The sequence below is a fragment of the Ostrinia furnacalis genome, unplaced genomic scaffold, assembly GCF_004193835.3.
Source record: "Ostrinia furnacalis isolate ACB-3 unplaced genomic scaffold, ASM419383v2 OfSCF2491, whole genome shotgun sequence".
NCBI classification, from domain to species: Eukaryota; Metazoa; Arthropoda; class Insecta; order Lepidoptera; family Crambidae; genus Ostrinia; species Ostrinia furnacalis.
The window spans coordinates 207814-234322 of record NW_021132730.1 but is presented as its reverse complement, the minus strand read 5'-3'; the positions used below and the strand labels follow the sequence as shown (position 1 = coordinate 234322).

At 36.0% G+C, this 26509-nt stretch overlaps 3 protein-coding genes and 1 non-coding gene across 4 annotated transcripts; 2 read left to right on the top strand and 2 right to left on the bottom strand.

Moving 5' to 3' along the window:
- Nucleotides 1–8124: 8124 nt before the first annotated feature.
- On the bottom strand, nt 8125–11199 carry LOC114355736 (SPRY domain-containing protein 7). The gene is made up of 4 exons (XM_028308730.1): nt 10937–11199; nt 10617–10787; nt 9661–9972; nt 8125–9285 (listed from the first exon to the last, which is right to left on the bottom strand). The coding sequence occupies exons 1-4, from the start codon at nt 11037–11039 to the stop codon at nt 9188–9190; spliced, it is 684 nt and encodes a 227-aa protein (XP_028164531.1). The 5' UTR covers nt 11040–11199; the 3' UTR covers nt 8125–9187.
- A 4182-nt stretch (nt 11200–15381) lies between these two features.
- Nucleotides 15382–23413, top strand: CTL16 (C-type lectin 16). The gene is made up of 5 exons (XM_028308688.1): nt 15382–15489; nt 17573–17714; nt 19899–20059; nt 21860–22048; nt 22751–23413. The coding sequence occupies exons 2-5, from the start codon at nt 17576–17578 to the stop codon at nt 22922–22924; spliced, it is 663 nt and encodes a 220-aa protein (XP_028164489.1). The 5' UTR covers nt 15382–15489; nt 17573–17575; the 3' UTR covers nt 22925–23413.
- TRNAK-UUU (transfer RNA lysine (anticodon UUU)) lies at nt 18991–19063 on the top strand. Its single transcript has one exon. It is a non-coding gene; the product is annotated as a tRNA-Lys (tRNA).
- Nucleotides 23414–23662: 249 nt separating the features above from the next.
- Nucleotides 23663–26357, bottom strand: LOC114355716 (peptidyl-prolyl cis-trans isomerase NIMA-interacting 4). Its single transcript, XM_028308689.1, has 4 exons — nt 26192–26357; nt 25990–26115; nt 24201–24689; nt 23663–23896 (listed from the first exon to the last, which is right to left on the bottom strand). Exons 1-3 carry the CDS (start codon nt 26280–26282, stop codon nt 24370–24372), a joined length of 537 nt encoding a protein of 178 aa, XP_028164490.1. The 5' UTR covers nt 26283–26357; the 3' UTR covers nt 23663–23896; nt 24201–24369.
- Nucleotides 26358–26509: the final 152 nt, after the last annotated feature.

The following is a 26509-nucleotide window of genomic DNA, read 5'->3' as shown; positions in this document are numbered from 1 at the left end:
TCATGGTATACCTACATAAATACGTCACGCGCACGCACACACACACACACACACACACACACACACACACACACACACACACACACACACACACACACACACACACACACACACACTCACGCACGCACACACTAACTTCACTCACAAACACAATCTGCAATCATCCTACACTATAAGCCTTACGCTAGTCCATGTGCATGGATGGAATTGTTTCTAAATTTCCTTGGGCTACGCGATAATTTTTTGTTTAATGTGCTTATTCTTACTTTTTTGCTTTTTTTTTTCTCCTTATACTACTATTGCAACTGCGCTGTACTATGTATGTATACATCGATACGTATCTTGTATGCTCCAACTGTCAATAATGTGGGGGGGCCTGGCGACCTGTGTCACAGGTTTCTTTGAAACCTACTTCAGGCACCAGTCTCTCACAAGTGATAGGAATTAAGCTAAGACTACTATTATAAGACCTTGTATTTAAGTACGCATGTTTCCTACTTTGTGAAGAGAGAAATAAACAATTTATTTATTTTATTTATTTTTATTTATTTATAAATATTAATTCGTCCTAATAAATAAGTAGGTAATTAGTAATTATTTTTCTACTTTTTAGTGTACCTAGGTTTTTTGGAGTCGGTTTTATTTTTTAATAGCTAACGTTTTAAAAAAAACATACTACGATTATTTTACAATAATCAGTAATTAACATCTAATCACGAGATAATAAGAGACTTATGCAATGCACAAGTTGTACATTTTTGTTTAATCAACAAAATAAAAATCACGTAGTTATCAGAACATGAAATCTAATTAATCAAAAGTATTTAAAGGTATGTAGGGGTTAACAATTTTCACGGGAGGCAGCAGCCCCCTTTTTCCCTAGTGAGGTACCTATGCTGGTTTATTGAACTCATAGCTTGTTCATTCGGTAAAACAGCGAGCACCATTCACTACTTCCTTATTAATCAACGTTTTAAAATAATTCACCCTTTATGTAATGAGACCATTAATTAAAGAATCTACTCACTCATCACGAAATCTGCTATGCTAATGCTAGGAGTCTCAAATTTTGCATGGGGGTTCCTTTTAGAACGTAGGTGCTCACTAAGACGGGATTTCGCAAACTTCAATCCCTACGCTGGTAAAACGGGATCCACACGTACGAGGTCGCGGGCGGCCGCTCTACTACGCTGTATACCTACGACTACGTATTGCGGTTGTATACCATAGTAATAATTTTCATTTCAGGTTTCCATTCGCGAATATTGTCGAAACAAAAGCGTGGCATATTTAGTATTGGAAATATCGGGCGATAGTGGCCAGCGGTGGTCGCAAAAAGCGCGAATGCCGTCCTCACAGATATTGCAATTTCGCTACCAATACGCAGTTTTTGTATCGTTACCGCACACATACCTAGTAGTAGGAACGAAATAGGCTTTTTAGTCCAATCAACGAGGCGTTTGTAACCCGAATAATTCGTCCGTCAATGAAACTTGGTACATGGTGAAAGTAGGTAATATAGATCATAGATATGCAAAAATCCAACAAAATTTTTTTTGGGAAGTTATGTTTTTTGACCTAAACATGAAAATCGTTAATAACTCTCTGTGTAAAAATTCTCAGCCTGAAATTCTTTCTGTATACGTACCTATGTACTACTTAGAATATGTATGTAAAAGAATCCAACACTTTTTNGGAAAAAAGGTTTTGAAATCATTTTGGTCATTCAAATCAAATGAGGTAAGTCCAAAAAGTGTGTTTAATTTTGATTGTGTCAGGGTTTGTTTACTTCATTTATAGTTGTAGTTTTACAGTAAAACAAAAAGAAAAAGCTACTTTAACGGTTTCATTATATAACAGTAAATATATTTAAATGTTTCTGTATCGCTAGTAATAAATTAAATATCGTTTTCAGATCGAAATGAGTATCGTTTTGAAGACCGGGTTTGTGAGAGTTACAATATCAAATTCCAACCACAAACCGTATTTAAAGGAAAGTTGTTGGTATTGGCTGGACAAGTCCGAGATGTAGAAGAATTAAGAACAAAACAAGGGCAGAGTTCAATAATTCACGCTCTCATCATAAGGCAAACATCTGTGCACAACAACTACTGTGACTCATTTTTGTACTACCACGTTGTATAGTTTAGTTATTTCCAAATTGTAAACGGCTATTAAAACAGCCCTATCGAAATACAGTCCACTCTTTTATTTAAGTTCCCAGTAGGACCCTTTTCATGCGATTAATTAATGATATTAAAATGTATTATGTAGAATCGCTTTGCCATTGACAGATACATCTGATGACAGAGCTAACATTATTTCTACTTTTGACCACCATGAGCGCTGCGATAGATTATGTCCCCCCCACCTAGTACTTCGCACCCAGCGAATAGTGCTTATGGTAGCAGCGTTTGATTGTAATAAAGTGAGTGGTTTTAATAATTAACGATACTTTTATTGATAGTTATATTTTCACCAAATAATATGGTGCCAAAATTGCAGATTTCGAAATAAATGTGTCCAGGAACTAAGGCGTTATGTAAATTTTTACGACAGGATGCGAGAGGGATGAAGGGGAAGTGTGTGAGAGACAAAATTATTTAACGCATGAAAATGTTTAACGTTCAGGTATAAATTATATTTTTTGGGAAGTATTTAGGTACTCTAAAAATAGTTGTACGACTGTTTATTTGTGTCTTGCTTTATATTAGAAACTATTCTTTCAAATTGGGTTAAATACATTTCGAATTCTTCAACTAAAGAGTTCCTTACCTTGACGGCGTTCTGGTTGAGCTTGGCAGTGACCGGGCCGACGGAGGAGGGCGGCGGCACGTTGCCGATCGGCGTGAGCGAGTCCAGTGGGTTTAGCAGCACAGGCCGCTGCTGCAGTCTCGGGGGCTGCGGGAACTGACGATGTGTTCAATGAGGGTTATCGTTTTTAGGGTTCCGTAGCCAAAATGGCAAAAACGGAACCCTTATAGTTTCGTCATGTCCGTCTGTCCGTCTGTCCGTCTGTCCGTCTGTCCGTCTGTCACAGCCGATTTACTCGGAAACTATAAGTACTACAGTGATGAAATTTGNGAAAAAAAGATCGCCTATTTTTTATTTATTTTATTTTATTGTTAGGAAAACAAACAGCATTGTATAACACACGTAGAGTTACAAATTAAACTTCACATTTGCCAAAAGAGTTTTCAAAAATAGTTTTTACATAGGTATCGTTTATAGAAATTGAGTAAACAGAAACAGAAAAAGAATTTTTTTTTTTGGATGCTAAGTTAAATACGGTATTATAATTTGGCAATTAATTAAAACTCGAAATATCGCATCATTGTTAAAACAGTAAATAGTTAGGTAATTACTGTTTTAACCTAAATTTGTTTGGTTTTAGGCTGAAAATATCTAACTGACCGTATTTGGAGTTATACAATTTCATTGATCTTAGAATAAATCGGTTCATCGCATAATTAATACGGCAAGAAGAAATGGCAAATGTATCACATGACCTCATGTTCGCTCTCGGACATCGCTACAAAACCTTACTCAAAAGGTAGGGCGAGTCAACATAGCCATTAACAACTTTGTACAATAAAAGTTGATCGCAGTGTTCTCTTCGCAAAGCAAGTTTTGTTTAGCATTTTAATTGGCTATATTTACCCGACTACGTTATGTTATGTTTTTCGACATTAATAGATATTTATTTATTTAGTATTCGCCATTAGAGTGAATAGCCCAGAAAAAGAAATTAGTTTTTTGAAAGGCCTTAATATGGCTTTTTTGTAACTTTTTGGACTTTAAATAAAAGCCGTCATTATTATAAGCCTTTTTATTGTCATTTATCTCAAAGATTAATGTATTTCATTTTATCAAAGGAAATTGTCGTAGTTTTTTATTATCCGGTATCCGGCCGGATAGTGAGTTACTATCCGGTATCCGGCCGGATATTAAATTTAGGCCGGATATCCGGCCTACCGGATAGTTACCGGATATCCGTTTCATCTCTAGTACATAGGTACGTATGCAGAAAGAATTTCAGGCTGAGAATTTTTACACAAAGAGTTATTAACGATTTTCATGTTTAGGTCAAAAAACATAACTTCCCAAAAAAAATTTTGTTGGATTTTTGCATATCTCTGATCTATATTACCTACTTTCACCATGTGCCAAGTTTCATTGACGGACGAATTATTCGGATGTCTCCATACAACGAATCTCCTCGTTGATTGGACTATTTTGTGCGACGGAAAACATGCGGCGATAAAAGAATCCTCTGGTAGAGCAGCATACCTATATACATAAATGGAAAAACTAGTCTCCAAAACGGACGTTTACTGTGAAAAGAGAAATGAAAATTTTCATTTCATTTCATTTCAGGAATTCAGGACGATATCAACTTGGTAAGTAGGCCACTTAGTCAGTGCCTTAACACCTCAGATCATAGAAGGGAACTTAACACTGATGTTAGAATTATTAAAACGGCAACATAATCAAGTTTATTAGGTTTAGGTACTAAAGTAAAATGCACACCACACAAAAGTTCAAAATGGAAGAAAGTACCTAACAAAATACTAAAATTGCACATTTCAGCGATCTTATCGCATGGAAGCGATCTCTTCCAGACTCTATTAATTAGACATTGTAATTTAGGAGGTATATAGGTATCATTTAAAAATAGGTAGTACCTAGTACCTATCATTATAAAAAATAAAAACTTGTGTAAAAAATAGATCTCTGCATTACATCCTGGACATTTGCCTGCAGATTTATGCAGTCCGCGCGAACAGAGCAGCCCGAGTAACGCGGGCTTCTGCTCCAATTCACCTTTAGTCAAATGGTCTGTGAAAACTGATAATGCCCTGAACTTATCACTGATTTTGTATGGACTGAATAAGGAATGGACTGTATGTTCCAGATAACGGGTCGTACCTTATGGTTGAATGAAGATTACGTATGAGATGAATGAAACCCATTTAAATATTTTACCTTTTTTTTATCCACAGCGACGAAGCTCCTGGCCTGCATCTCACCTGATGGAAAGTAATGATCAGGCCGAAGGTGGAAGCGAGCTTCCTCGACCAAATAGTAACTTGCTATCTTGACCTTTACTGCCGGAACACAACAGTGCCGTTAATATTGTTAAGGCGACAGACTTTGGTAAGATGGTGGTAGATGCGGACTTAGAACAAGCCTTACCAAACCGAACAGAAAATCTGCCCGTATTGGTAATCGAACCCGGAACCTCTGGGTCTGAAGCAGGTGGTAGCCCTAGACCACGGCGGTTACCCTTAGGTAAGATAATAAAGAAGGTAAATAAAAGAAATCCTTAATTATTTTAAATTGTTTATTTTCATGTTATGTAATTCATAAATAAATAAACATACGACTATTATACACCAATTAATATAGATATGATTACGACATTGGAGCTCTGTTATTTTACACAAACATAGATTGATCGGAATAATAAGAAGATTTAGTCATTTAATTAAACACAATAGCTGCTGGATAATTTTTAAAGAAATAAAATATATTGTAATATCGTATCTACCTATCTATGTACTTACGGTTCGACCGTTTCAGCGCGAAGAAATATCGCTGAAGTTAAAATGTTATGACTTTACTGTAACTGGACTAAGATCATCCATAAAATTATTTTGCTGAAATAAACAACTATGAAGTAACTTATTAGTAATCAATCTGTGACTATGAGCAAACCATATTCGAGTAATATCAAAAACCCGACAAATACTGTGTCAGTTTCAATCTCGCATTAATTTACATTTTAAACGATTGCAAGAGACGTTAACAATAACCTATGACTGACAATGAGTTGATAAATATTTCCCGGAAAATTCAACATTCTCAACAGATAGGTATTTTTACGAGTGCGAAAATTATGAAATCCGTCTTTCAATTTCCGGGAAAAAATAATAATGAGTGTTTTCTTTTCGCCAACTGTTCCTATTCACCCTTTATGGCATCGCGTTAACATCAAAAAGTTGTGTAAAGTCCTGTATTGTTTTAATACTTCAATTTATTACTTTATTCACATATTGTAAGTATAAGTAGGTATATTTTATTAAAATCTATCGCGCACCTCACTCGGCAAGAGCCATGAAGTTCTATGCTACAAACAAAACTATGACTGCAAGATTATTCTGCAGTCTGTCGGGCTACTATTACTACTACCACAGAATAATAATAAGTACCTACTACGTACAGAAGTTTTACTTCGCGAAGGTATTTAAAAAAATATATGCTCAATGTCATTAACAATATGGTGTAATTTAGCCTGTCTCAAGAGTCAAGCACAATTTTGTTGACAAACGTCAGTGATCGGCACTGCGCCGAAGCTATAGGGCTGACTTCGGTAAAATGATGTGACTTGAGGTGCCAAACTGCGGAAAATGGCGGAGGAAATACATGATTTATCATGAATTATCATGAATAATATTAACTACTTATTTACCTCTCAGTGTCTTGAGGCAACTTAAAAAAGTACATTCTGTGTTTTTATTATTATTTAGGCAGTTAAATACTGCACAGTATTTAGTACACCATTTTCTATATTTTCTTCCATCATACACAAGAATACGCTTGCGTGAGTCAATGTTCGCTCGTATGTGAGGCCTTGTCGAATAGTATCCTGTGTGCTTACCATGAGTTTACGTTAGTTGTGCTCGCTAGCGACTGCGTAAAAAAATGACATTTTAATGTATGACATATTGTGCAGCGCCCCTAGCGGCTACTTTCAAGAAATAAAATCTTTATAGAAATTTTTGACATACTCGCTAGCGAGCACACCTAACGTAAACTCATGGTAAGCACACTGTAGGTGGGCCATCGTGCGTGTTTTGTTTTCGATGTAAACTCGCGGAGATGAACAGCCCCCTTAGACAAAACGCACTTTTTGATCGAATCGAAAATCGAATCCGTCAAAACTCCATACAAAAAAGGGGCTTTTCGACCACTTTTCGACTGGTTTGCGATTATAATTTGCACTTTGTCTAGACCCACAGGCCTGCTACTACTATCTATTTAGCACCGATTCCAAATCTTTTGTCTATACGTTGCTGTAGATCAGGGCAGCGTCTCACTTTGAGTAGGAGGAATATCTTTGAAAATACGGAACCGGTCTCAGAAAAGATATATTCAAGTCTGATCGATCAAAATAATATTCAATTAATAAAATTCAATCAAAAATTGAATCTAGCTGGCGTAAGTCTTGGCTTATGCTGAGTGTGGTCCCGTTAATTTGGATGTCTTTAGACAATTACAGGTTACAATTTTATACAAAAATATAATTTAATACATTGTAATACCAGCTATGTAAGTACATATTAATACATAGTCATATATTTAAAAAAAATAAAAATTAAAGCAAAAATCTAAAGTAAAATTCTTAGTTATTCAAACAAAATTTTGAGTGCAGTGTAACATAATTATGAGATCTTTATTATTTTATTATATCTCATTAACTTGCTATATTCTATAAATCCCTAGTACTTTGATGTTAAGAATTATGTTTCAGAATTAATAATACACAGATTCGAACTCATTAGTGTGTTATTATACTAACACAAACTACTTAAACAATTACTAAGGTAGGTAATAAAGATATTTATATCACACCTTAGTGTTTAGTTGTACAAGATCCAATTGAAATACAATTTCATTTATGTACACACGCCCACACTGTTAGCTATCCATTTCCATTTTTGCTCTCGCTCTAATCAAATGGCGATTCTTTGCGATAGAACGAGATGACATGACTTTCAATGGGCAGTTAACACTGTTGGCGATAGTACCTACTTCACATACAAATATAATTTGATTTTCTTAGCGCCGATCATAAAATAGGGTATTTGACACCACCAATCAATTGACGTACTTTTTAAAACTGTCAAAACGACACTCTCCCATAGATTTTGTACGGCAATACTAGCATGTGACGTCACAATTTTATCAACTCAATGAAACTACTTTTTTCAATTATAATGCAACCAAAAATCGTAATTTACAGGTAATTAAAAATTAATTAAGTTTTTAAGACCAGAAAGAAGTGTCTTTTTAAAAAAGTTGTGGTTTAGAATTATTGGCGAATGGTGTCAAATACCCAATTGTTAGTTAACTTTTTTCTGAATTAATTAATACCAAATTAATTAGATAGGTACCTAAGTATTGACATCATACGATTGAAAAGTCATTCGGTATTCTAATATAGCCTTTTGGAATCTATCCTTCTCATTCATAAACGTACTTTAAATGAGATAACAAATACTTCCAAAAAATAGCTCACGCATGATTATATGACCTTACAATGTTTTAGGCTGCAATCGAAAAAATGGTTTTAAATCATATTTATGGAATACATTTTTTTTTCAAAAAAGTTAGAATAAATGGGGTTTTTTAAAGTTCAGTGTACAATCTCACAACTCAAGCTCAGCAAAGCATGCCAACACTGAATTCCATAAGACCATAATCATAATAATTATGCTTTATCCTATCTACATGTAAAAAATACTTCCCATTCATTGAGAGAAAGAAATTCGGTTTTTAATAACAATTATTGTAGAATAAAATATCAAATAATAAAAAAACGTGGGGTTATTTATTCATTAATTTGTTAATTTAAAGTGATATGCAATGAAATTTTACGACTGGTCTTTTACCTCTTAAAAATAAAATACAAAACTAGTAAGTCAGAAAATTTTAAGTGGAAAACAATCATGGGAATCATTACTTAAATTAAGCAGTCTCAAAAGATAGACTTCTTTTATACTTTCATAATCTGATTTTACTTCAGTACCTCTAGCATGAACAACTTTCGTCTTCGAATCGTTTGGGTATTCGATAAAATTCGATCGAATTCAACGATAACGTGACAATTTTGATTGTCAAAATTAATTTCGTGCTACCATTTCTCATACTAAGCTCACTTTCAGCGGGGCTCTGTTTAAGTTTTCATACTAAATTTTGATGGCGATTCGAATACGCAAACGATTCGAAGTCGAAAGTTTTTCGTGCTAGAGGCACAGGCCTACAGTGACGACACACTGAGATCAGCTTATAAATATAAATACAGTGTAAAGCCGCAGGTTAAGAATCACGAGACAAAAGCACGCGTTAGAGTTCCATTGTCCACAGCACACTCATGTTCTTATATTACTAGGTTTGTTGTTTGTTAGAGCAAGCTTTGTTCCACCATAATCTTCTCGTAGCCAGGAGGCGGCGGATACAAGAAACTGTCCAGGTTTATATCTAGGATTGCGCCATCGTCAACTGGAAATAATTAAAATATATTTTTTATGTCCTAAAACCTGCCAAAATTTGGGTAGCTACAAATTGTAATAACAGTTTGGACTTAGAATAAAACAATTTATCAGTACCATGCAACCTGTCCAGGAATACAATAAGAAATCTTTGGCTGTTAATTTTTGCAATATAAAATTCACAGTAGGGTAACATAACACTGTAAATCATCTCATCATGCTGGCTGTATATCAAAAGAGCCATTTTCTCAAATGCTTTGTTTTCTATAGGGATAACTTTCTCAAATTGTATCCATAACTCTTTGTATATTTATCTTATCTCAAGAAAAAATAAATATATCTTTTATTTATTTATTTAATATAAAAAGAAAACAATTCTACTTACCATATAAGGCTGGGTAAACAGTCCCCTTAACGTTAGTGACGGGGATCTCCATATTTTTGCCATTCAAATAGAAGTTCAACTCCACATGATCGTAAGCAACGCCGATAGTGTCGCCCTCTACCGGCATCGTAGCAGCTGTGGTAGCGTTTTCATTTGTCTTTTCGTTTTCGGTGTGGCTCGGAGAGCCCGTTGAGACTAGCAAGTCCGCTGTGGGTGAGTCTCGTGGGGCAGCTGTAAGGTGGTACAGTTCCACGTTTGCGTTTCGTACTGTGCCATCGCTATTCAAACACCAAGACTCTTTGTCCACTCCACCTTGAATCAAGAAATAATTTTATATGTTAGCCATTCATAAGATAAAGCTACATATCATAATATGTCACTGTTATGACCTTTAAATGATAGTAAAACTCACTCATCAATTAAAACAATGCAATTCACAACATTATGCTGTAATTTTTAGCAAAACACTCATGTCTGTCCTAATTATTAATTTGGCAATGCTTATGAAATAAGCTAATGTGCTCTGTTTATAAAACAAGCATTGTGAAGGCTGTGATTGCACTGACCAAATGAATGCATAACCGTGACCTTGCAAACCATTTATTGATATGAGTCACATGGTTCTGGTTCACTTTGCTTGCTATTATATTTTTCAACCTTAATAATTGTAATGAAAGACTAGTTAGTTGAAGACAAAAATAAAACTCATTAAGTATTGTGATGACCCCTGTTTATTTTAAAACTTGGGGTTTAACTTTCTTGCATTTAAGGTCAATCTTATGATATTTTTAGTTACATTCACATACTAAGGCTGGGTTGTACCATCTTATAACTTTTGCAAACGTCAAACTTCCGTCAAATTCTGTACAAAAAACACCAGTTATCGTTATGGTTACGGTCAAAGTTAGATGGTGTAACTCAGCCTAAGTTTTGTTCTGGACGTAGTGTATGCTTACCATGGACACGGTTGACGTCCGTTTCTCTAGTAGCCAGGCCTACAGCCCACACTCCTCCTTGCTGCAGCTTCACTTCAAAATACGCCTTGTTTTGGACCAGAGGGGCATTCCCCAGCGCGCATCCAGATCCACAGACGCGTTGACCACCTTTTACAACGACCACTTCGTGTCCTGGATGCAATCATAATAAGAAATGAGCCTCTCTCTACCAATGTAGGGTTACAAAGGCTTAAAGTTCGATACTTGTACAGTGTCATTCAATCTGTTTGTTTGAAAATAAGCAAAGAATAGTGTCTTTATTGTAATAAACTCATACATACCCATATGCAAAGTATCCAGCTGAACTGGATTCTCTTTGATACGAATTGGCACACTTGGCGTAAGGCTGAAGCCATTGATGCATCCTTTTAAACAGCAGAACATGTTGGTACTATTTTTCAGACTAGTATTTTAACAAATCAATACAATTACAGCAACATGCAATCTAATTATTGTTATTGTATCAAATCTACGTCATTTTCATTCAATAAAAATTGGCAAGTTCGAAGAACTTTGACAACATTTGACAATGGAGGTGACCAGCTGACACTGACACTTGAATGAAAGTTTTTTTTACTCGTTGTTAACGTCTTTGGGCTATAACTTTTTGGGTACGATCATACATATCGTTTATTATAATCGAACACAATGAATCGATTATTCAATTGACTTATTGACAAAAACCGGTTTTTTGTCTCTAGTCTAGTAAAATATATTTTTTTAAATCCACAACGAGGAAAGAAGCTTTTAGGCCTGCGGCCTGCTTCCTGGTGAAAAGTGATGATCTGGAGGCGGTGGACGCGAACTTTACCTGGAATCCTCAACTATAGAGGATCTTACCTCCAACAATGGAACTTCCGAGCTGAGATAATCTCAGACAGAAGTCACAAATATTTTGATGATAACAAGAATAGATAACCTACCATAATATCGTTTCAATAGAAAAATAAAGATCTAAATAATCCCTGGAACTAAAATCCATACCAATTGCTTTGTGGTCCAACGCGAAAGAGAATAAAAGAATAAAATTAACACAGTAAACACATTTTAAATTTAAATAAAACTTTTGTATTTCTTACAAATAACAAATATGTTTCATTTGAAACAAAATCAAAACAGCATCGTAGATATTTTGTGGTGAATTTGCATATTTATTTCGTAGATAAATAACGAATTGCTAGATCACGTTGCGACTTGGGAGATAAAAGACTGTTTAAATAAAAAAACTGTTATTTGTTCGTTTTCAAACTAAACTGCGAAATGATTATGATCAATTTATTACAGACTAGCGGCCGCCCGCGACTTCGTAGGTACGCGTGGATCCCGTTTTACCCCCTTCATCTATCTTACGCGATTTAGATATTTTCAAACAAATGTTGCAATATCCTGTTGTACTAAGCTTTAAGTTTACTAAGGTACGAAGGTACCTACATGCCAAATTTCAAGCGTCTAACTTAAGCGGTTTAGATTTTTCATACAGAAGGAATTTCGGGAATTCCTTGTTGTAACTAAGCTTTAAGTTTACTAAGGTACTTACATGCCAAATTTCAAGCGTTTAGATTTTTCATACAAAAGGATTTTCCCGCTAATTCCTGTTCCCGTGGGAATTCCTAAGTATACTATAACCTGCCCAGGAGTATGAAGAATAATTGTACCAAGTTTCGTTAAAATCCGTCGAGTAGTTTTTGTTTCTAAAAGGAACATACAGACGGACAGACAGACAGACAAAAATTTTACTGATCGCATTTTTGGCATCAGTATCGATCACTAATCACCCCCTGATAGTTATTTTGAAAATATATTTCATGTACAGAATTGACCTCTCTACAGATTTATTATAAAAGTATAGAAGAAAAGTCTGGATATTAGACTTACTTACCTACTGGTATTATTGGGATATAGGTACATAGGTATGTTACGTTAAGTAGGTACTTACCTACATCTGAAAAAATTGCAATCTAATGCTTTTTGGAAGCTTTTAGATTAGACAATCAGGTTGATTTAAGCCTGATATGGCCGATCGATTATGCCTGCATCAATCTCAAGTGATATTGAACACTGCAATGTAAATCGAGCTGAGAAGTCTTAGTTCGCTGATGGCACCTTCCAATCACAGATGAGACAGGGCTTCCAATTCATATCATTAACTAGGTAGGTAAGGTAGCTAGCTACCTAACTTAAGTGAGTAAGTACCTACTTGGTCTAAACTAAGCTGTGGCTTGTTCATCACTATTTACTGAGCAAACTTTATAATAGAATTTCCTTGCCAACTCTACGCCTAAGTTGACTTAATGTCGATCGTACAAACAGAATGTTTGATGTGACAATGTTTAACCTTAATTAATTGGATTATTCAATCATTAATTCAAAAATACATAATATGAAATAGGTTACGAGGAATTCCATCACGTCATATCTGTAGGTACTTATTATTATTTTATTGAGGCAAATCTATTTAGAGAACAAAAAACTGGTTGTCAGTACTAATCTAGTTTGTGATAAAATATTTTTAAAATTATTAACTACAAACTTAATAACGAGTCGCCTATGAATTGTTTATTGGACTTTCTTTTAACAGACAATTAGTGCAAGTTAACTCTGGATAATTAAGATTTATGTAGGCAATGACATCGTCGTTTTGCGATATTCGCATACCGCATCGGTAACTTGTTCAACACAAAATTCGTAATGATACACGAATAAAAACATCCTTCTTCAGCATACATAGATGCTTTGTATCACAATGTCAGCCAACGCACCGCAAAGGAAAGCCGCATTAACAAAGCTGGCACGTACTGCGTACTGTTCTAGCTGATACCACCTTGTAACACTAGGTGCCGTAACAGGTATTGTTTGCTATGATAACCGTAAAAACCATCCTAAAGTATGTTCTTTTCCGCCACGCAATCATTCAACAGGCATACTGACGCACTCGGATATGGCCTTGTTTAGAAATAATTACAATTTCAATGTCCGGGAGAAATTTTGAAAATCGATGAATGAAGCAAGGGAAGACGTCATCGTCTAGATATTTTCTAAAAAAAGTGGATTGGTAGACTCTAAATTAGTAGAGCTCTAAGATATTCGCACCAGAACAAAATCATTCCACTTAAATATTTATCCTATGACGCATCGAAATTCCAAGATTAACGATTGTTTGCTTAAAAGCCTATCTTTTAGCACCATAAAATTATGCAATCAGCCGTTAAGTGTGCTTATTGTCCGCTGGCTGCATCGTTACACACAGGGGAATGACTGCAGTGGATAACGATACGATAAACTAGGTACTTAACAAAAGCGACTACTTTAACTAAATTTGTAACATAGTCCTTTGGAGGTCTAACAGATAAAGAGTTAAACTCACACGTTCTGGGGGTCCTGAGTTCGACTCCCGGCGAACAAATTACAAGTCGCTCTATAAATTTTATCAGGCATTTCAGGATCAACTTGATTGTCCAAAAACTTTCAAAGAGCAATTACGATTGCACTTTTTTTCTACAACTTACAATCAAGTAATGAAGGAATCTGGTAAGTAAGTAGATAGTAGAAAGTGGTCTGCAACTTTCCTCTTAAATCCTGTCGTAGATAATAGCTAATTAATTAATGTAGGGCAAAGTTCCTGTAAGCGATGCTGATGGCATAATGGCGAGTTAAAAGTGGCGCCTTTAGCTTAAAGTTATGTGAAATCGAAATTACGTCATAACGGTGCACAATGCAAGTGCATACCTAAGCCAAACGTTGAAGCAATAGCCGATTTGTCATAGCGATCCTGTGTCATTGCCAAATGAAGAGTTTGAGGATTCGAATTCAAACCACATGACTTAAGAAAGTTTAGTTACTCATGTTTTCCAACCCCGTACTTAATGGGCAGATTTTTTGGTGAGCAATAACCATTTACCCATTACCCGCTATCTACAAACCAGGAACTTTAAATTCCTTTACAATGTTAGCAACAAGCTGGACAAAAAATCAATAAACAGAACCATTAAAATTAAGTTGTGGCAGTAAGTACGAGTTACTCGTCTGGTAATATAAGATGAGCCTACTTAAACGTTTAATTTTCCTTGTTTCGTTCGTGACTTAAAAAGGTCTGCTAGAGCTCTTAAAAGGGCTATTAAATAGTTGTAAAGTACCTACATTTACTTATACAGGCACTGGCAATAGGTACCTTACTAAAATCTTTATAGGATAAAAATGATACAGTAGGTACCTTACTTACCTATAAAAGTACCTGCTTGAGGGGAAAATTATACCTAAAGTACCCTATGATTAAATTCTCATCATAAATTACTAAAAAATAAATTAAATTGATTCCGTTGACTTTGATACTAAAAAGAAATATTTTAGGTATTTTTTATCTTCCTAGTTAGGTAATTAATTAATTTGTGGGTCATAAATATTCATCATTAAATAAGCATAATTTTATATATTCAATCAAAGTTCACTTTAATATTGCAAATTGACACTTCCATGCGATCCACTTGCACCTTAGTTAACAGAAAACATAATAATTATGTCACGTTAACATTAAGAAAGAAATAACATTGATTAGGTTAAATTAAAACAAACTACTTAAACTTGCAACCCCGGAAAAATAATTGCAGGTCCTGTAGGATTACTGGTCTAGGTCACAAAATAGAAGTGTAATGAAATGTAATGCTTGCTAGAACCTCAGATAACATCTAGAACTAAATTAGCCCATAAGCAGACTGCAAAGAACCTCCGAAGGGTGCGAGGGTGCGCGTCGGATGAGCCCAACTTCCTCCATATAAAACGACCGCGCGGCGCGAGCGCGTCAGTTGGTGACGGAATTACGGGACGCGCGCACAATACTGTAAGTACATTTTTTAATTTTTTATTTATTTTCAGAAATCTAGTTTTTTGGGTGAATGATAAGAATAGGTCAATATTAATATTATCTAGGTATCTACGTAGTATTTTTTTAATTTAAATAATTTTAAGTAAATATTTAATAATTTTGTGTTCTTTAAATCAAATAATTTTGTGTAGGTACTGATTAAATATTTTAAAGTTAATTTAAATAATTTAAATCAATTTTTAAACTACTGCTGCTATTATTTTAAACTATTCTACTGTCTAGAAATGTGCTTAAGTGAAAAAATATCTTTCGATAAATTGGCAGTAACTTTTTAAATCGTAATTAATTGAATAATACCTACACATAATCTGTTTATATGTATTTTATACTTGAGCGGATTCCACACACCTAGTAGGCAGTGCGGAAATTCCAACATTGTAACCGCAGCTTAATAATTTACATTTAATTTAATCGATCAAAGCTTTAATAGCACCCTTGATCCTGATGACTGGAAGTTTCGAGCGCTGTGGGAGGAATGACCTGACCTCCAGGGCAAGGTCGCTTTCTCGCCCCAAGACCGGTTTGTGGCTCATCCCGGGGAAAGTTTGTAAACAAGGCAGATGCTCCTCACAATACTGTGGATAGCACGCGGGTGAAAAACACAATGGTTTTATGACCCTTTCTTCTCATTATCTTCTAATCGATACCCATGGAGAATAGAGAGCTTGCGTGCGCGACTGCAGTTTGTGATTTTTATGTAAGATAGAAAATAATTATGTCACAAAGATATAGTTAAAAATCGTTTTTAGAAGTTTGGTCTGTCTGTAGCTATGTATGAGCTCCAAAACTATACGATTTTTTTTAGTTTGATGAGTTAAGTAAATCTGGAGTATATTTTTTTAAATCAGTATTGTGTAGGAAATTCTTTTAAATGAGAGGTGTTGGAGGATGTCTGACTGGAAACGATCCCTATCCTGCACTTTTAATTTTTTTAAAGTTACTAAGCATATCAATGTGTTAACACAGGCTGTATTAGCGCATTCAAGTATCGCAAAAAGTATTATAAGAATACGTAAGCATGTATTTTTTGCAGCGAACATTTTTTTGTATTATTTTGTACTTAACATCTTACATCATAACTAATTTAACCAATAATTGAACTATTTGTAAATGCCAATCTTGAACTATGAGCTTAGAGTAGGTAAACAACCTTTATCAAGGTACTTTTTAAATCCACATCTGTGGTAAGATTTAATTTATGGAAATACCCATATTTATAGTATTCTTTTAGATAACCATTTAAAAACGGGTTTGGCGACACGACCTATTCTTTTTTTATGTTAATTATTATAAGAGTCCGCTATACCTACACGAAAATTCTTGCCCAGTCTGGCAACTTTGGCTTTTCCCTTACATAACAATTTCTGCCCATTTAATTATTTTATCAATCCAAGTGGGCCATTCCATGGGAGGTCCACCTTTTTGCTTCATTAAGAAGTGGTTACTTATATGGTCAGCTTTCGGTTTATGTAAGCTTACATATTAATTATTAACCTTTTATGGATGGATAAGACCAAAATTAAGCTCAAAAGTCACACAACCAGTTATCATTTCATTCACAAAAGTATAATGGCAGTTGTACGCATCTGCTGTATTTCATACTTTCATTATGTAGGTACACAGGCGTGTACCCACAGGGTGGACTCATTAATAAAACGCTGATTGTCAAGTAGAAACTGTCTTATCGAAGGACTAGGCCTCTTGTAATGTGGTTCTATAGACATTATTGACTCTTAAAATACCTACCATAAAATGAATCATTGTTTTTGTCAGAACTTTTAAACAAAGTAAATAGTTTTGGCCATAACTTCATAATCCTGAGTCATTTTTTGTTCTGTGTAAAAGTAAATAAAAGAATTCCTAACTTATGTGTTTTCGATATTTCAAACGATGTGGTTGCTTTGCTACGTCAACAACGAAGTACCTATCCCTAAATACACGCAGTTTCACTCTTGTCTTGATTAATTAAACTATTTTGTTGATAACATACTATTGGTGTAATTTAAAAGTCTAAATTAAATTGTTTCTTCTCCCACAGACAATGAAATACCTAAGCACATTATTCCTTGCGGCGGCGCTGGCTGCAGTAGCGCACGCGCAGTTCCCCAACGGACGCATCTTGGAGCCACCTGTGCCCTCGCAGTGTGTGCAGAGGGTCATCCACGAGAGATATGCCGACAGTGAGTAACAGCCATAATACTTAAATCCAGATAACATAGTAATTACTTAAAAATGTTGATACTAGTGAGCCCAAAGTTATTATAGTCGCTCGCGAAAATTTAGAATTTAAAGGTGTTTGTTAGACTAGAAATCTAGGAAACGCTCCTAGAGTCCCCTAGCAAACCAAAAGTTACCCCGAAAATCGTCATATTCCATATCCGACTGTCTAAGTTTAATTAAATAACTTGGTAAAGCAAGATTACCTACTCTTACGAAAATGTTTGATGAATGATGTACCTACATCATTCAAACATTTTCAATTTTTCATTCACACATGTTCTCCTACAAAATCTCCAAAAAAAAACTAAAATTAAATATAACTCATAAATCCTCTCCCATTTAACCAATGACGTACCTACTACATTAATTTAATATCGCCAAAGATCATTTTTATGATGACAAACATAATGATCAGATTAAATTAAAACGAACGTTAGATACGATAAAAATTAGTCTCCGGAATGTGAAAAAATCAAAATCTGCAAAGTTTAAAACCGCACAAACGGGTTTCAAAGTCAGTCTGTTCGTCTAGCAATAATTACAATATCATGGTTCCTAACAACCTTTTTCTATTTTTTCCTAAGGATCTAAGTATCAAAACAACATCGAAATAATAATTCCTATTAATAGTACCTATGCACATCACAACCGGACTTATGCTGCTATGCTTTGTTTTGTTTAAAAGTATTTTTTTGCTCCTATTTTATAAACACCATGGCAGAGACACTCAATCAAATGTTTTTAAGAATTTTTTTACCTATACAAAGGTTGATAACCTTACAAAACCACTTATACAGTTAGATGTTAAAGCCGTAAAGGCCAAAAAGGTAAAATAATTTAATAACAGGATATTTCTCAAGATCACGTTTTAGATTGAGTTTAAAAATCTCTCAAAAACAAGAATGCTTTGAGTAAACCTCGAAAAGTGTACTTTTCTTATCTCCTTCCTCTGATAAGAAAGAACTATTCCGTTCCTGGAATTAAAATGGGTTACGAACTCAAATAAAGTTTTAATTTTATTAGAACTTTCATAATGTCTCGAATTTTAAACAAATATTAATGTATTTTGAGCTGTCATTTTAATTAAAAAAATATTTTAAAATAACATTCTTATTATTTATTACTTACGGACTTTATGCAAATTATACACTTACTACATTTTTCTTTTAATTCTTCACTTTGACATATCTCAATACTACTTAGCTTGTAATGACCTATTTCAACTATCCTGCCACAGCCCGGATAGCTCAGTCGGTAGAGCATTGGACTTTTAATCCAAGGGTCCAGGGTTCAAGTCCCTGTTCGGGCGGCTTTTTTTTGCTTTTAAATTTTTATTAAATTATGAATTTTGACACCGATACATTATAATTATCTTAATATTTAAATGATGAAACAAACACTTTTTTTTTTCAAATATTTTTTTAAGATTGCTATCTGGTTGATAACTAAACAAAAATATAGCTAGGCATTATGGAAAGCCTAGGTCTCTTTCATTCTCACCAGGTTCCCATGGTGCAATTTCACTTTAGAGACAGTAAACACCACGGCAAAAATGATAGTTTTAAATACCTTACGCCTATGGTGTTACGGGTGAAATAAATATTTTCCTGCCTTTGTTTTACTTTCTGATGTGACATGTAGCGTTACCTAGCATTGCGACTAGTTGATGAAATAATTCTGGAAACTAATAATTAATGCTTTATTCTCACACCATACTTTATAGTAGTGTAACATGTTCATACAAAATTGACATGTAGGTAAGATACGCGTTTATTATCGTTATCGTCTTTAAACTTCTTTATCTTTCGCTTTTTTTACTTAAGTAAGAGATAGATCCAAAAATACGGATGTCTAACTGAGTGCCTACCTACTTCCTGAATTATACTCGTAGCAGAGATTTCTAACTGAACCTATATTTATGACTGTAGCTTCAGTCTAGCTTCGCATGAATACTTAGACACGATCGATCGATCGATGTGTCAAAAACTTTAACCAAGCCAAAGCAATTTCAGTCCGTTCAACCAATTTATCTAAGCCTCGACCTATGATTGAAATATAATAGTTTTGAGCTTTGTTCCATAATACCTACGCACTTTAGATAACCTGGAGTCCTGTAAAATAACAATACTCCTTTTTGTTCATAGACAAAGGCTACTTCTTCTCGTGGCGGGACCCTGCCCTGCGCGGCGTGGAGGAGGACTGGCTGAGCGCCAGGAACTACTGCCGGCAGCGATGCATGGACCTGGTGTCTCTGGAGACCAGCGACGAGAACGAGTGGGTCAAGGCGCGGATCGTGCAGGATAAGGTAATTGGCAGACTCCAGTTCTTTATTAGTAGGTAACTTATTAGCTGTGCCCGCCACTTCGTACGCGTGCGTGATAATAGTTTGAATAATATTTCCTGTTTTTGCAACATTTTTTTTACTACTCTACCAGTTTCTAGCTTCTTTTACATTGTATTGAAATTACAACGGCTGTTGGGAAGTGACTACTTTAGTGACTGTAGATAGCTTTCATACTCCTTACCCCTTAAGTTTCTTACTGAGCAATACCTGGCAGGTGTCCAGTCCTATAATCAAAGAAATCACGCAAGCGGTGATGGCCACCATTTATGTCATGCATGATCTCATGATGATCTCGCAGCGCATGCATACAAAATCTTGCGAAAGAAAGGAAACTGCTGATGCAGATAAAATACAAACGACCGTAGGAATTTCCTTGCATAATTAATTACCTAATACTATTAATACTAAAGTAGGTAAAAGAAAGAATGCAAGAACATAAGTAGGGAATTCCTGTTTTAACACCTGCAACCAAAGCTAACATTCAGCTTCTACAATGATTATTCATCGCAGCTGTTTTTTCATATTCGTTGAAATAACAACCTCACCTCAATAACTTATAATGAGTGTTGATGACTAACGCAGGTACCTATTTAGAGTAGTTTGTATACAGTCTTGTAAAGCCAGCCGTTTAAACAGGCGTGAATCCGCATCCTTGACCTGCTACCATGCAACGTCTCTTCGCAAATTAGCAAAACATTCACGGGTGTCACGAGGATTCGTCGAAACAAAAACCGTGCCCAACTTGTGAAAATGTGGTCCTCTTCAAAACTTAGCTGAAGTGAAAGCAATGAGACGAAGCCTTTAAAGAAATTCGTAATGCGTTTTTCGTAACGCCTCCAAGCAACCATTGCCGAAGGATCCAGAATTAAGCAACGTTCCAATTCCAATTTGACATAGTCGAATCACACTGCAGATAGGGGCAACCAGGGGCAACAATAGAATACAGAATCAATTTCCCCGAGTTTCACTGCTCGCATAGAATAGGTTTCTTATTTCGTGGGAATCTCAATAGCTTTTTCTTAGGCTATTATGCGAGCTACCTGTTGTCGATAGCTCACGTTTCCACCTTTTATATGGAACAAAGATTAGGAAACCGCTTAATGCATGCTAATATTTATTTAATTTTTATTACAAAACCTGCCTACTTTAAAATCATCACGAAATGTTAGGGGGATATTATGCGACAGTGAAAACTACTTACGAATTCTATAATTTCACTTTCCATTTGTTTAGCATGTAATATGTGCCTATGAGTAAGTAGTTATTTCAATTGTCTTGGTGCCAAATTGGCCATTGCAGCGGCGACAGCCATTCACAGTATGGTAATGAAGAGGCGTCAAGTCGAGACCTTTTACAAAGCAGAGGGCTTGTTGTTCGTTAATTGTGACAAATTGTCGTATTCAGCACCGTATCTCAGCCCATTGTCTACGATCACCAGATTGTTTCGACTCGCTCACTTAATGGTTTTAGTTTTTTAATAAGCCACCTGTCTGTATAGATGCATATCTAAACATCATCATTTACAGAAGCGAGCATGCGAGCATATGCGGCTCGACGCCATAAGACCACATAATGGAGAGGAATTAAATTATTTATTTTGATCGCTGGTTGGAATAACGACCGCTAACGAGTTAACTAAGCGGCGAGATTAGGATCGAGCATCATCATCAGTGACTTAACTTTTTCCAAGTTTAACCATTTAGTTGGTTTGTGTGACTTTCTAATGTTTATTGGAGTTTGAGTTTTGATTTTATTTTATAGGTGAAATACATTTGGACTTCGGGCCGTCTCTGCGACTTCAAGGGCTGCAACCGCCCGGACTTGCTGCCCAATGACGTCAACGGCTGGTTCTGGACCGCTGAGCTGCAGAAGCTGGCGCCCACCACCAACCGCCAGCAGAACGACTGGTCCGAGGGCGGCGGCATCGGCAAGCCGCAACCCGATAACAGGGTAAGCCCACCCATTCCCATGCACTTCCTTATTCTGTCATGGAACAATAGTGTCGCGTAAGTGGCATGGCATTACGAAATCGGTCATATGGTGATGCAACGGAACCGATTCAGCGAACAGTTAAGTAATGTTTGTCATAAAACACCGCGACCAGTTCAGGACAGGCATGAGCGGATATCGCGCAATGAAAACGAAAGTGACACGGAATATTTATGGACCTGCGAAATATTCGCCGAAGGGCGTACCCGCATGCATGTCACACGCCGCTTTCTACAAACCAGGCAGCTTGTACAACAAAAGCTCATCATTATTCGCGGCGCGTGCGATGCTGCGACACGTTGTTTGATCACACTTTCGCCGCGGACGCAGGCTCGTCCGCGAAATAAACAATGCGTAAGGTACGCAGCGCAAACGTAACCCTTTGCGGTCGCGCGCATCATCCGCATCCGCTTCTTACGAGACGTTCAAGGCGATTCGCACTATTGTGTGATGTAACAGTGCAATCTTGCCCATTCATCCAAATTGTTGGCTAAATAAGTGTAAATTGACAATGACTTCACCACGTTTATTTATTTTTTTACTGTTATTCAAGGGCAATGTTAACATGTACTTTACGTAACTTACCAATTGCTAGAACAAACTCATCAGGATTTCCAAAACCAAACCGGCAAAACCAAGTTCTAACTTATCCAAACTTTTCAGGAGCTGATCCAGGGCGGAGCATCCGAGCATTGCCTGGCCATCCTGAACAACTTCTACAACGACGGCGTGCACTGGCACGACGTGGCCTGCCACCACAGGAAGCCGTTCGTCTGCGAGGAGAACGACGCGCTCCTCAAATACGTGCGCTACACCAACCCCAATCTCCGAGTCTGAGCTACCAAACGAAGCAGTTTCCAAAGTCTCGAATTTAGCAAGATCTCCATCGCTTCATTCACAATACAAGCTATAAGCTGCGACATAAACAACAGAATACTTATTATCGATACTAAATGAGGGCTAGTAGACCCAAAAGCTTCAGCATTTCATTAATGAAATCTAGCAAGAAGATTTTTTCCACACTAAGCGCTCTAGCTGGTTACTATAAAGATTTATGAGTTGTGACTCGTGAGAAGCCACATAAAGCGGTAGTCATAAAACTAACGATTGTATTGTGAATAAAGTTTGATAAATGGCAAGCAATGCTATCAACACTGCACAAAAGTCAATTATTTATGTAACCATCTTCTAAATTATCGCGGTGCTAGCTTTAAGAATACCTCAACATAACATATTTATTCAGTATTGTTTTCTATGGTAGTCGTAACCGTTACAGTGGTTGTTTTAAGTTTTTAAGATCTGTCAATAAAGACTGGTTTAATAAAATTTATGTTTATTTTTAGTGTTATAGCCTTATCTGTTTTAATCTTTATGAAATGTAATAATCCGTTCTTAGTTTTTGTATGTTTATCAAAACTGAGTGATATATCACGACATATCAGTGTAGATAAACAACAGATTTGCTGGACATGAATATTACTATAATTTCTGAGTCGAAAAAATTTGATACTAAACGACCCGGCACGATTTTCGGATGTCAAAGCCTAAATATACTTAAGAAATAAAAATCTGTAATAAAAACAATATAAACATGTATTTCATATCACTTATTAACAAAAATTTATTCTTATTATCAAACTGCATTATGACGATGGAATAGAAACTTTGAATGTATATCTAAGGGTTCTGGGCGAGTTCTTCTTGGTCATGATGAACCAGAGACAGATGTTGCAGAAGTAGACGAGGCTGAGCAGCATGGTGACGTGCATCAGGCGGCACAAGCGAAGGAAGCTCATCTTCAAACCGCCACTGGAACAAGGAAAGAATTGCGTGAGATTTTTGTGGACGTGCTGCGTTTCGGTATTAAAATTTATGAAGACAGACTTTATGGTTGGTAAAAACAATACAGTTCCAGAACTGTATTAACTCCAGAGTTAGGCTTTCCACAACAAACATCAGGTCCTACATTGCACGCATCCCGGCTTTTTCCGCAACATTCGACAGTACGTCTTTTGGTGCTACGTGATCGCAACTAGAGATCGTAACGTACGACCACTTTAAACACTAGTAGGTACATAAGTATCTTAGTCTGTAATAAAACATTGTAACTTACTCTCTATTAGAAAATTCTTCGAGGTCCGAGTTGAGAGATTCGCTAGATCTCTCCGGGTCTGGTAACTTGGTGAAGTCCCTGTCGAACTGCTCTTGCAGGCAGCATATCCGTTCCATTATGAACAGCAAAAGTATCGCCCAGAAATATTCAAACTCAAACACCATGGCAGTCATTTTTTCCCTTCTACCATTATTATGTGGTATCCAAACTTCGTTTTCACTGGGGGGTCTGTGTATACAGGATTCGTGACCGATGAGATGGGCAAGGCGAACGCCGCATCCTGAAAAGGGCCCACCATGGAACCGCGAGTCATCCAGCCGAGGTCCCCGCCCTGCCTGGCCTTGTCCTCACTGTACGCGGCCGCAACGTCCGGGAATTTCTGACCAGCCTTCAATTTCTCCAATGCCTCCAAACATTTTGACTGCTTCTCGCACAAGATGTGACGGACTTTGACAGCTGTTCCACCTTTTTTTTCTTTTGCACCAGATTCTAAATATGAAAAACAAAATAGGTTTTATTTTATGTAGTTAATACAAAAGGAAAGTTTGTAAAGATGGGTGTGTGGATGTTTCTTACATACCTACTCGTGTCTATTTTACAAACTGAACTAATTTTATATTTGGCATAAAGTTTCGAGACTTAGGGAAAAAATTGTAGTTTTAGAAGCAGAGAAATGCGGCCGGTATTCACGCGAACAAAGCCGCCCGGTTCAAAAGTAGCAGATAAAAATACCAATTTCACCGTCTTTTAGGGATCTTTTAAACCAATAATGAAACACTATTCATTTAGGTGCACCAATTTAATGAAAATTCAGATTTTCTGAGCTTAAAACTAAAAGCAATTCCCCACAAAAATTAGCTATAAATACCAGTGCAGTAAAGTTTATAAAACTATAATCCACACACCTATTTTTTTTAATACATTATTTTTATGAATGAGACTAATAGACCCAAACAAGCATAAATCAACACAAACTACAAAGGTGCCAGCACTACTTTAAAAAATCAGAAGCAGTCAAAATTAAATGTTTCCCACAAAAATCTATGGACTCCGCTTAAATGTTGTTACACCAAAAATCCCAATGTTTCAAACAACATACAACAACCCAAAGCCCCAAAATTTTTTTGCCTAACAACAATAAATATTTCCCTCTAATTTTGTTAAAACTATAACAAAATTAGAGGGAAATATTTAAACACATTCAATCAAATTACATTCCCTTTTTCTCATATTAAATTTTGCATTAATAGGCTACTAAACATTAACACAAGTCTTGCCCAGGGCAAATAATTATTTTTATAATTATGAAAATGTGTACCAAGAATTTGGTTTACCACACTGTTTGTTTATGCTAGAATTGAAAATAATACAAGCCCATTAAATTCACTTTCAGTTATTTTAAAGTTTAGTCTCTGGAAGTTCATACAAGGTAAGTCTTCTCCACAAGCAGTTGTATATTCTTTGGAGACCTTTCTTTGTCAGGAAAATAAATTTATTTGTATACCCACCAGTCGCAGAGGCAGCTAGTGGGTTATATGGGGTTCTCACTGCCAGAAGGGCAGAGCTTACCCACTAAAAACTTGACGCTGCCCTCGATATAGCCATATGAGTCGGGAAACGTGGGACATCACTATCGGCGTTTTTTAATAACATAGTGGTAGCTAAATAGTTACAAAATCCCATTATCATAACCCAATAAGTACCCAAATTCTTAGCAGCCAACACCAACCGAGACTAAGGCAACGTGGACGACATCAATTGAGTTTATAGCCCTCGATAGTCCACATACCATTAGTAGTGGGCTGAATCACAGCTGCTTTATTAAAAAAATTGTGAGCTTTTGTGTCACCGACTGATTTTCCAGCACTTACCGTGCTGCCACCAGATGTACCAGATTTAGTACCAGTAAATTCAACTAAAAAATAAGTCGGTTAATGAGAATAATCATAAGAGATAACATCATTTTTCTCTAGGACAAGTAAAATTCTAACCTTTTGAGTCACCGCCAGATTTTCCACCACTACCTTTACTGCTACTAGCACTACCTTTTGCGCCTTTTTCTGGTTGCTTTTTAGGTGGCATTTAATGAAACTTAAATTAACTTTTTCACTTAAAAAGTAGCCTCGTTCGTTGGATGTATTACAACAACACGCCGGAAAAATAGAATTGTCACAATGACAGCTGATGACACTGATTTTTTTAAATAGTGATGTCGTGCACTGAATTTGAATTGAACTTTCAATTTAGTTTTATAACTTTTACGGTTTTTGGACTCTAGTTGTAGGCCTTTGCTATATTATTAGCAATGT

Bases quoted from the DNA above. Each gene is read 5' to 3' on its own strand.
- LOC114355736 (XM_028308730.1), bottom strand. From the start codon at position 11,039: ATGTTCTGCTGTTTAAAAGGATGCATCAATGGCTTCAGCCTTACGCCA. The intron at 10,788-10,936 runs GTATGTATGAGT...GATTGCATCCAG, and splicing joins GCTGGATACTTTGCATATGG to GACACGAAGTGGTCGTTGTA. The intron at 9,973-10,616 runs GTAAGCATACAC...TCTTGATTCAAG, and splicing joins GGACGTCAACCGTGTCCATG to GTGGAGTGGACAAAGAGTCT.
- CTL16 (XM_028308688.1), top strand. From the start codon at position 17,576: ATGAAATACCTAAGCACATTATTCCTTGCGGCGGCGCTGGCTGCAGTA. The intron at 17,715-19,898 runs GTGAGTAACAGC...TTTTGTTCATAG, and splicing joins CCACGAGAGATATGCCGACA to ACAAAGGCTACTTCTTCTCG. The intron at 20,060-21,859 runs GTAATTGGCAGA...TTTATTTTATAG, and splicing joins CGCGGATCGTGCAGGATAAG to GTGAAATACATTTGGACTTC.
- LOC114355716 (XM_028308689.1), bottom strand. From the start codon at position 26,282: ATGCCACCTAAAAAGCAACCAGAAAAAGGCGCAAAAGGTAGTGCTAGT. The intron at 26,116-26,191 runs GTTAGAATTTTA...CTTATTTTTTAG, and splicing joins ATCTGGCGGTGACTCAAAAG to TTGAATTTACTGGTACTAAA. The intron at 24,690-25,989 runs GTATGTGGACTA...TTTCATATTTAG, and splicing joins GATTCAGCCCACTACTAATG to AATCTGGTGCAAAAGAAAAA.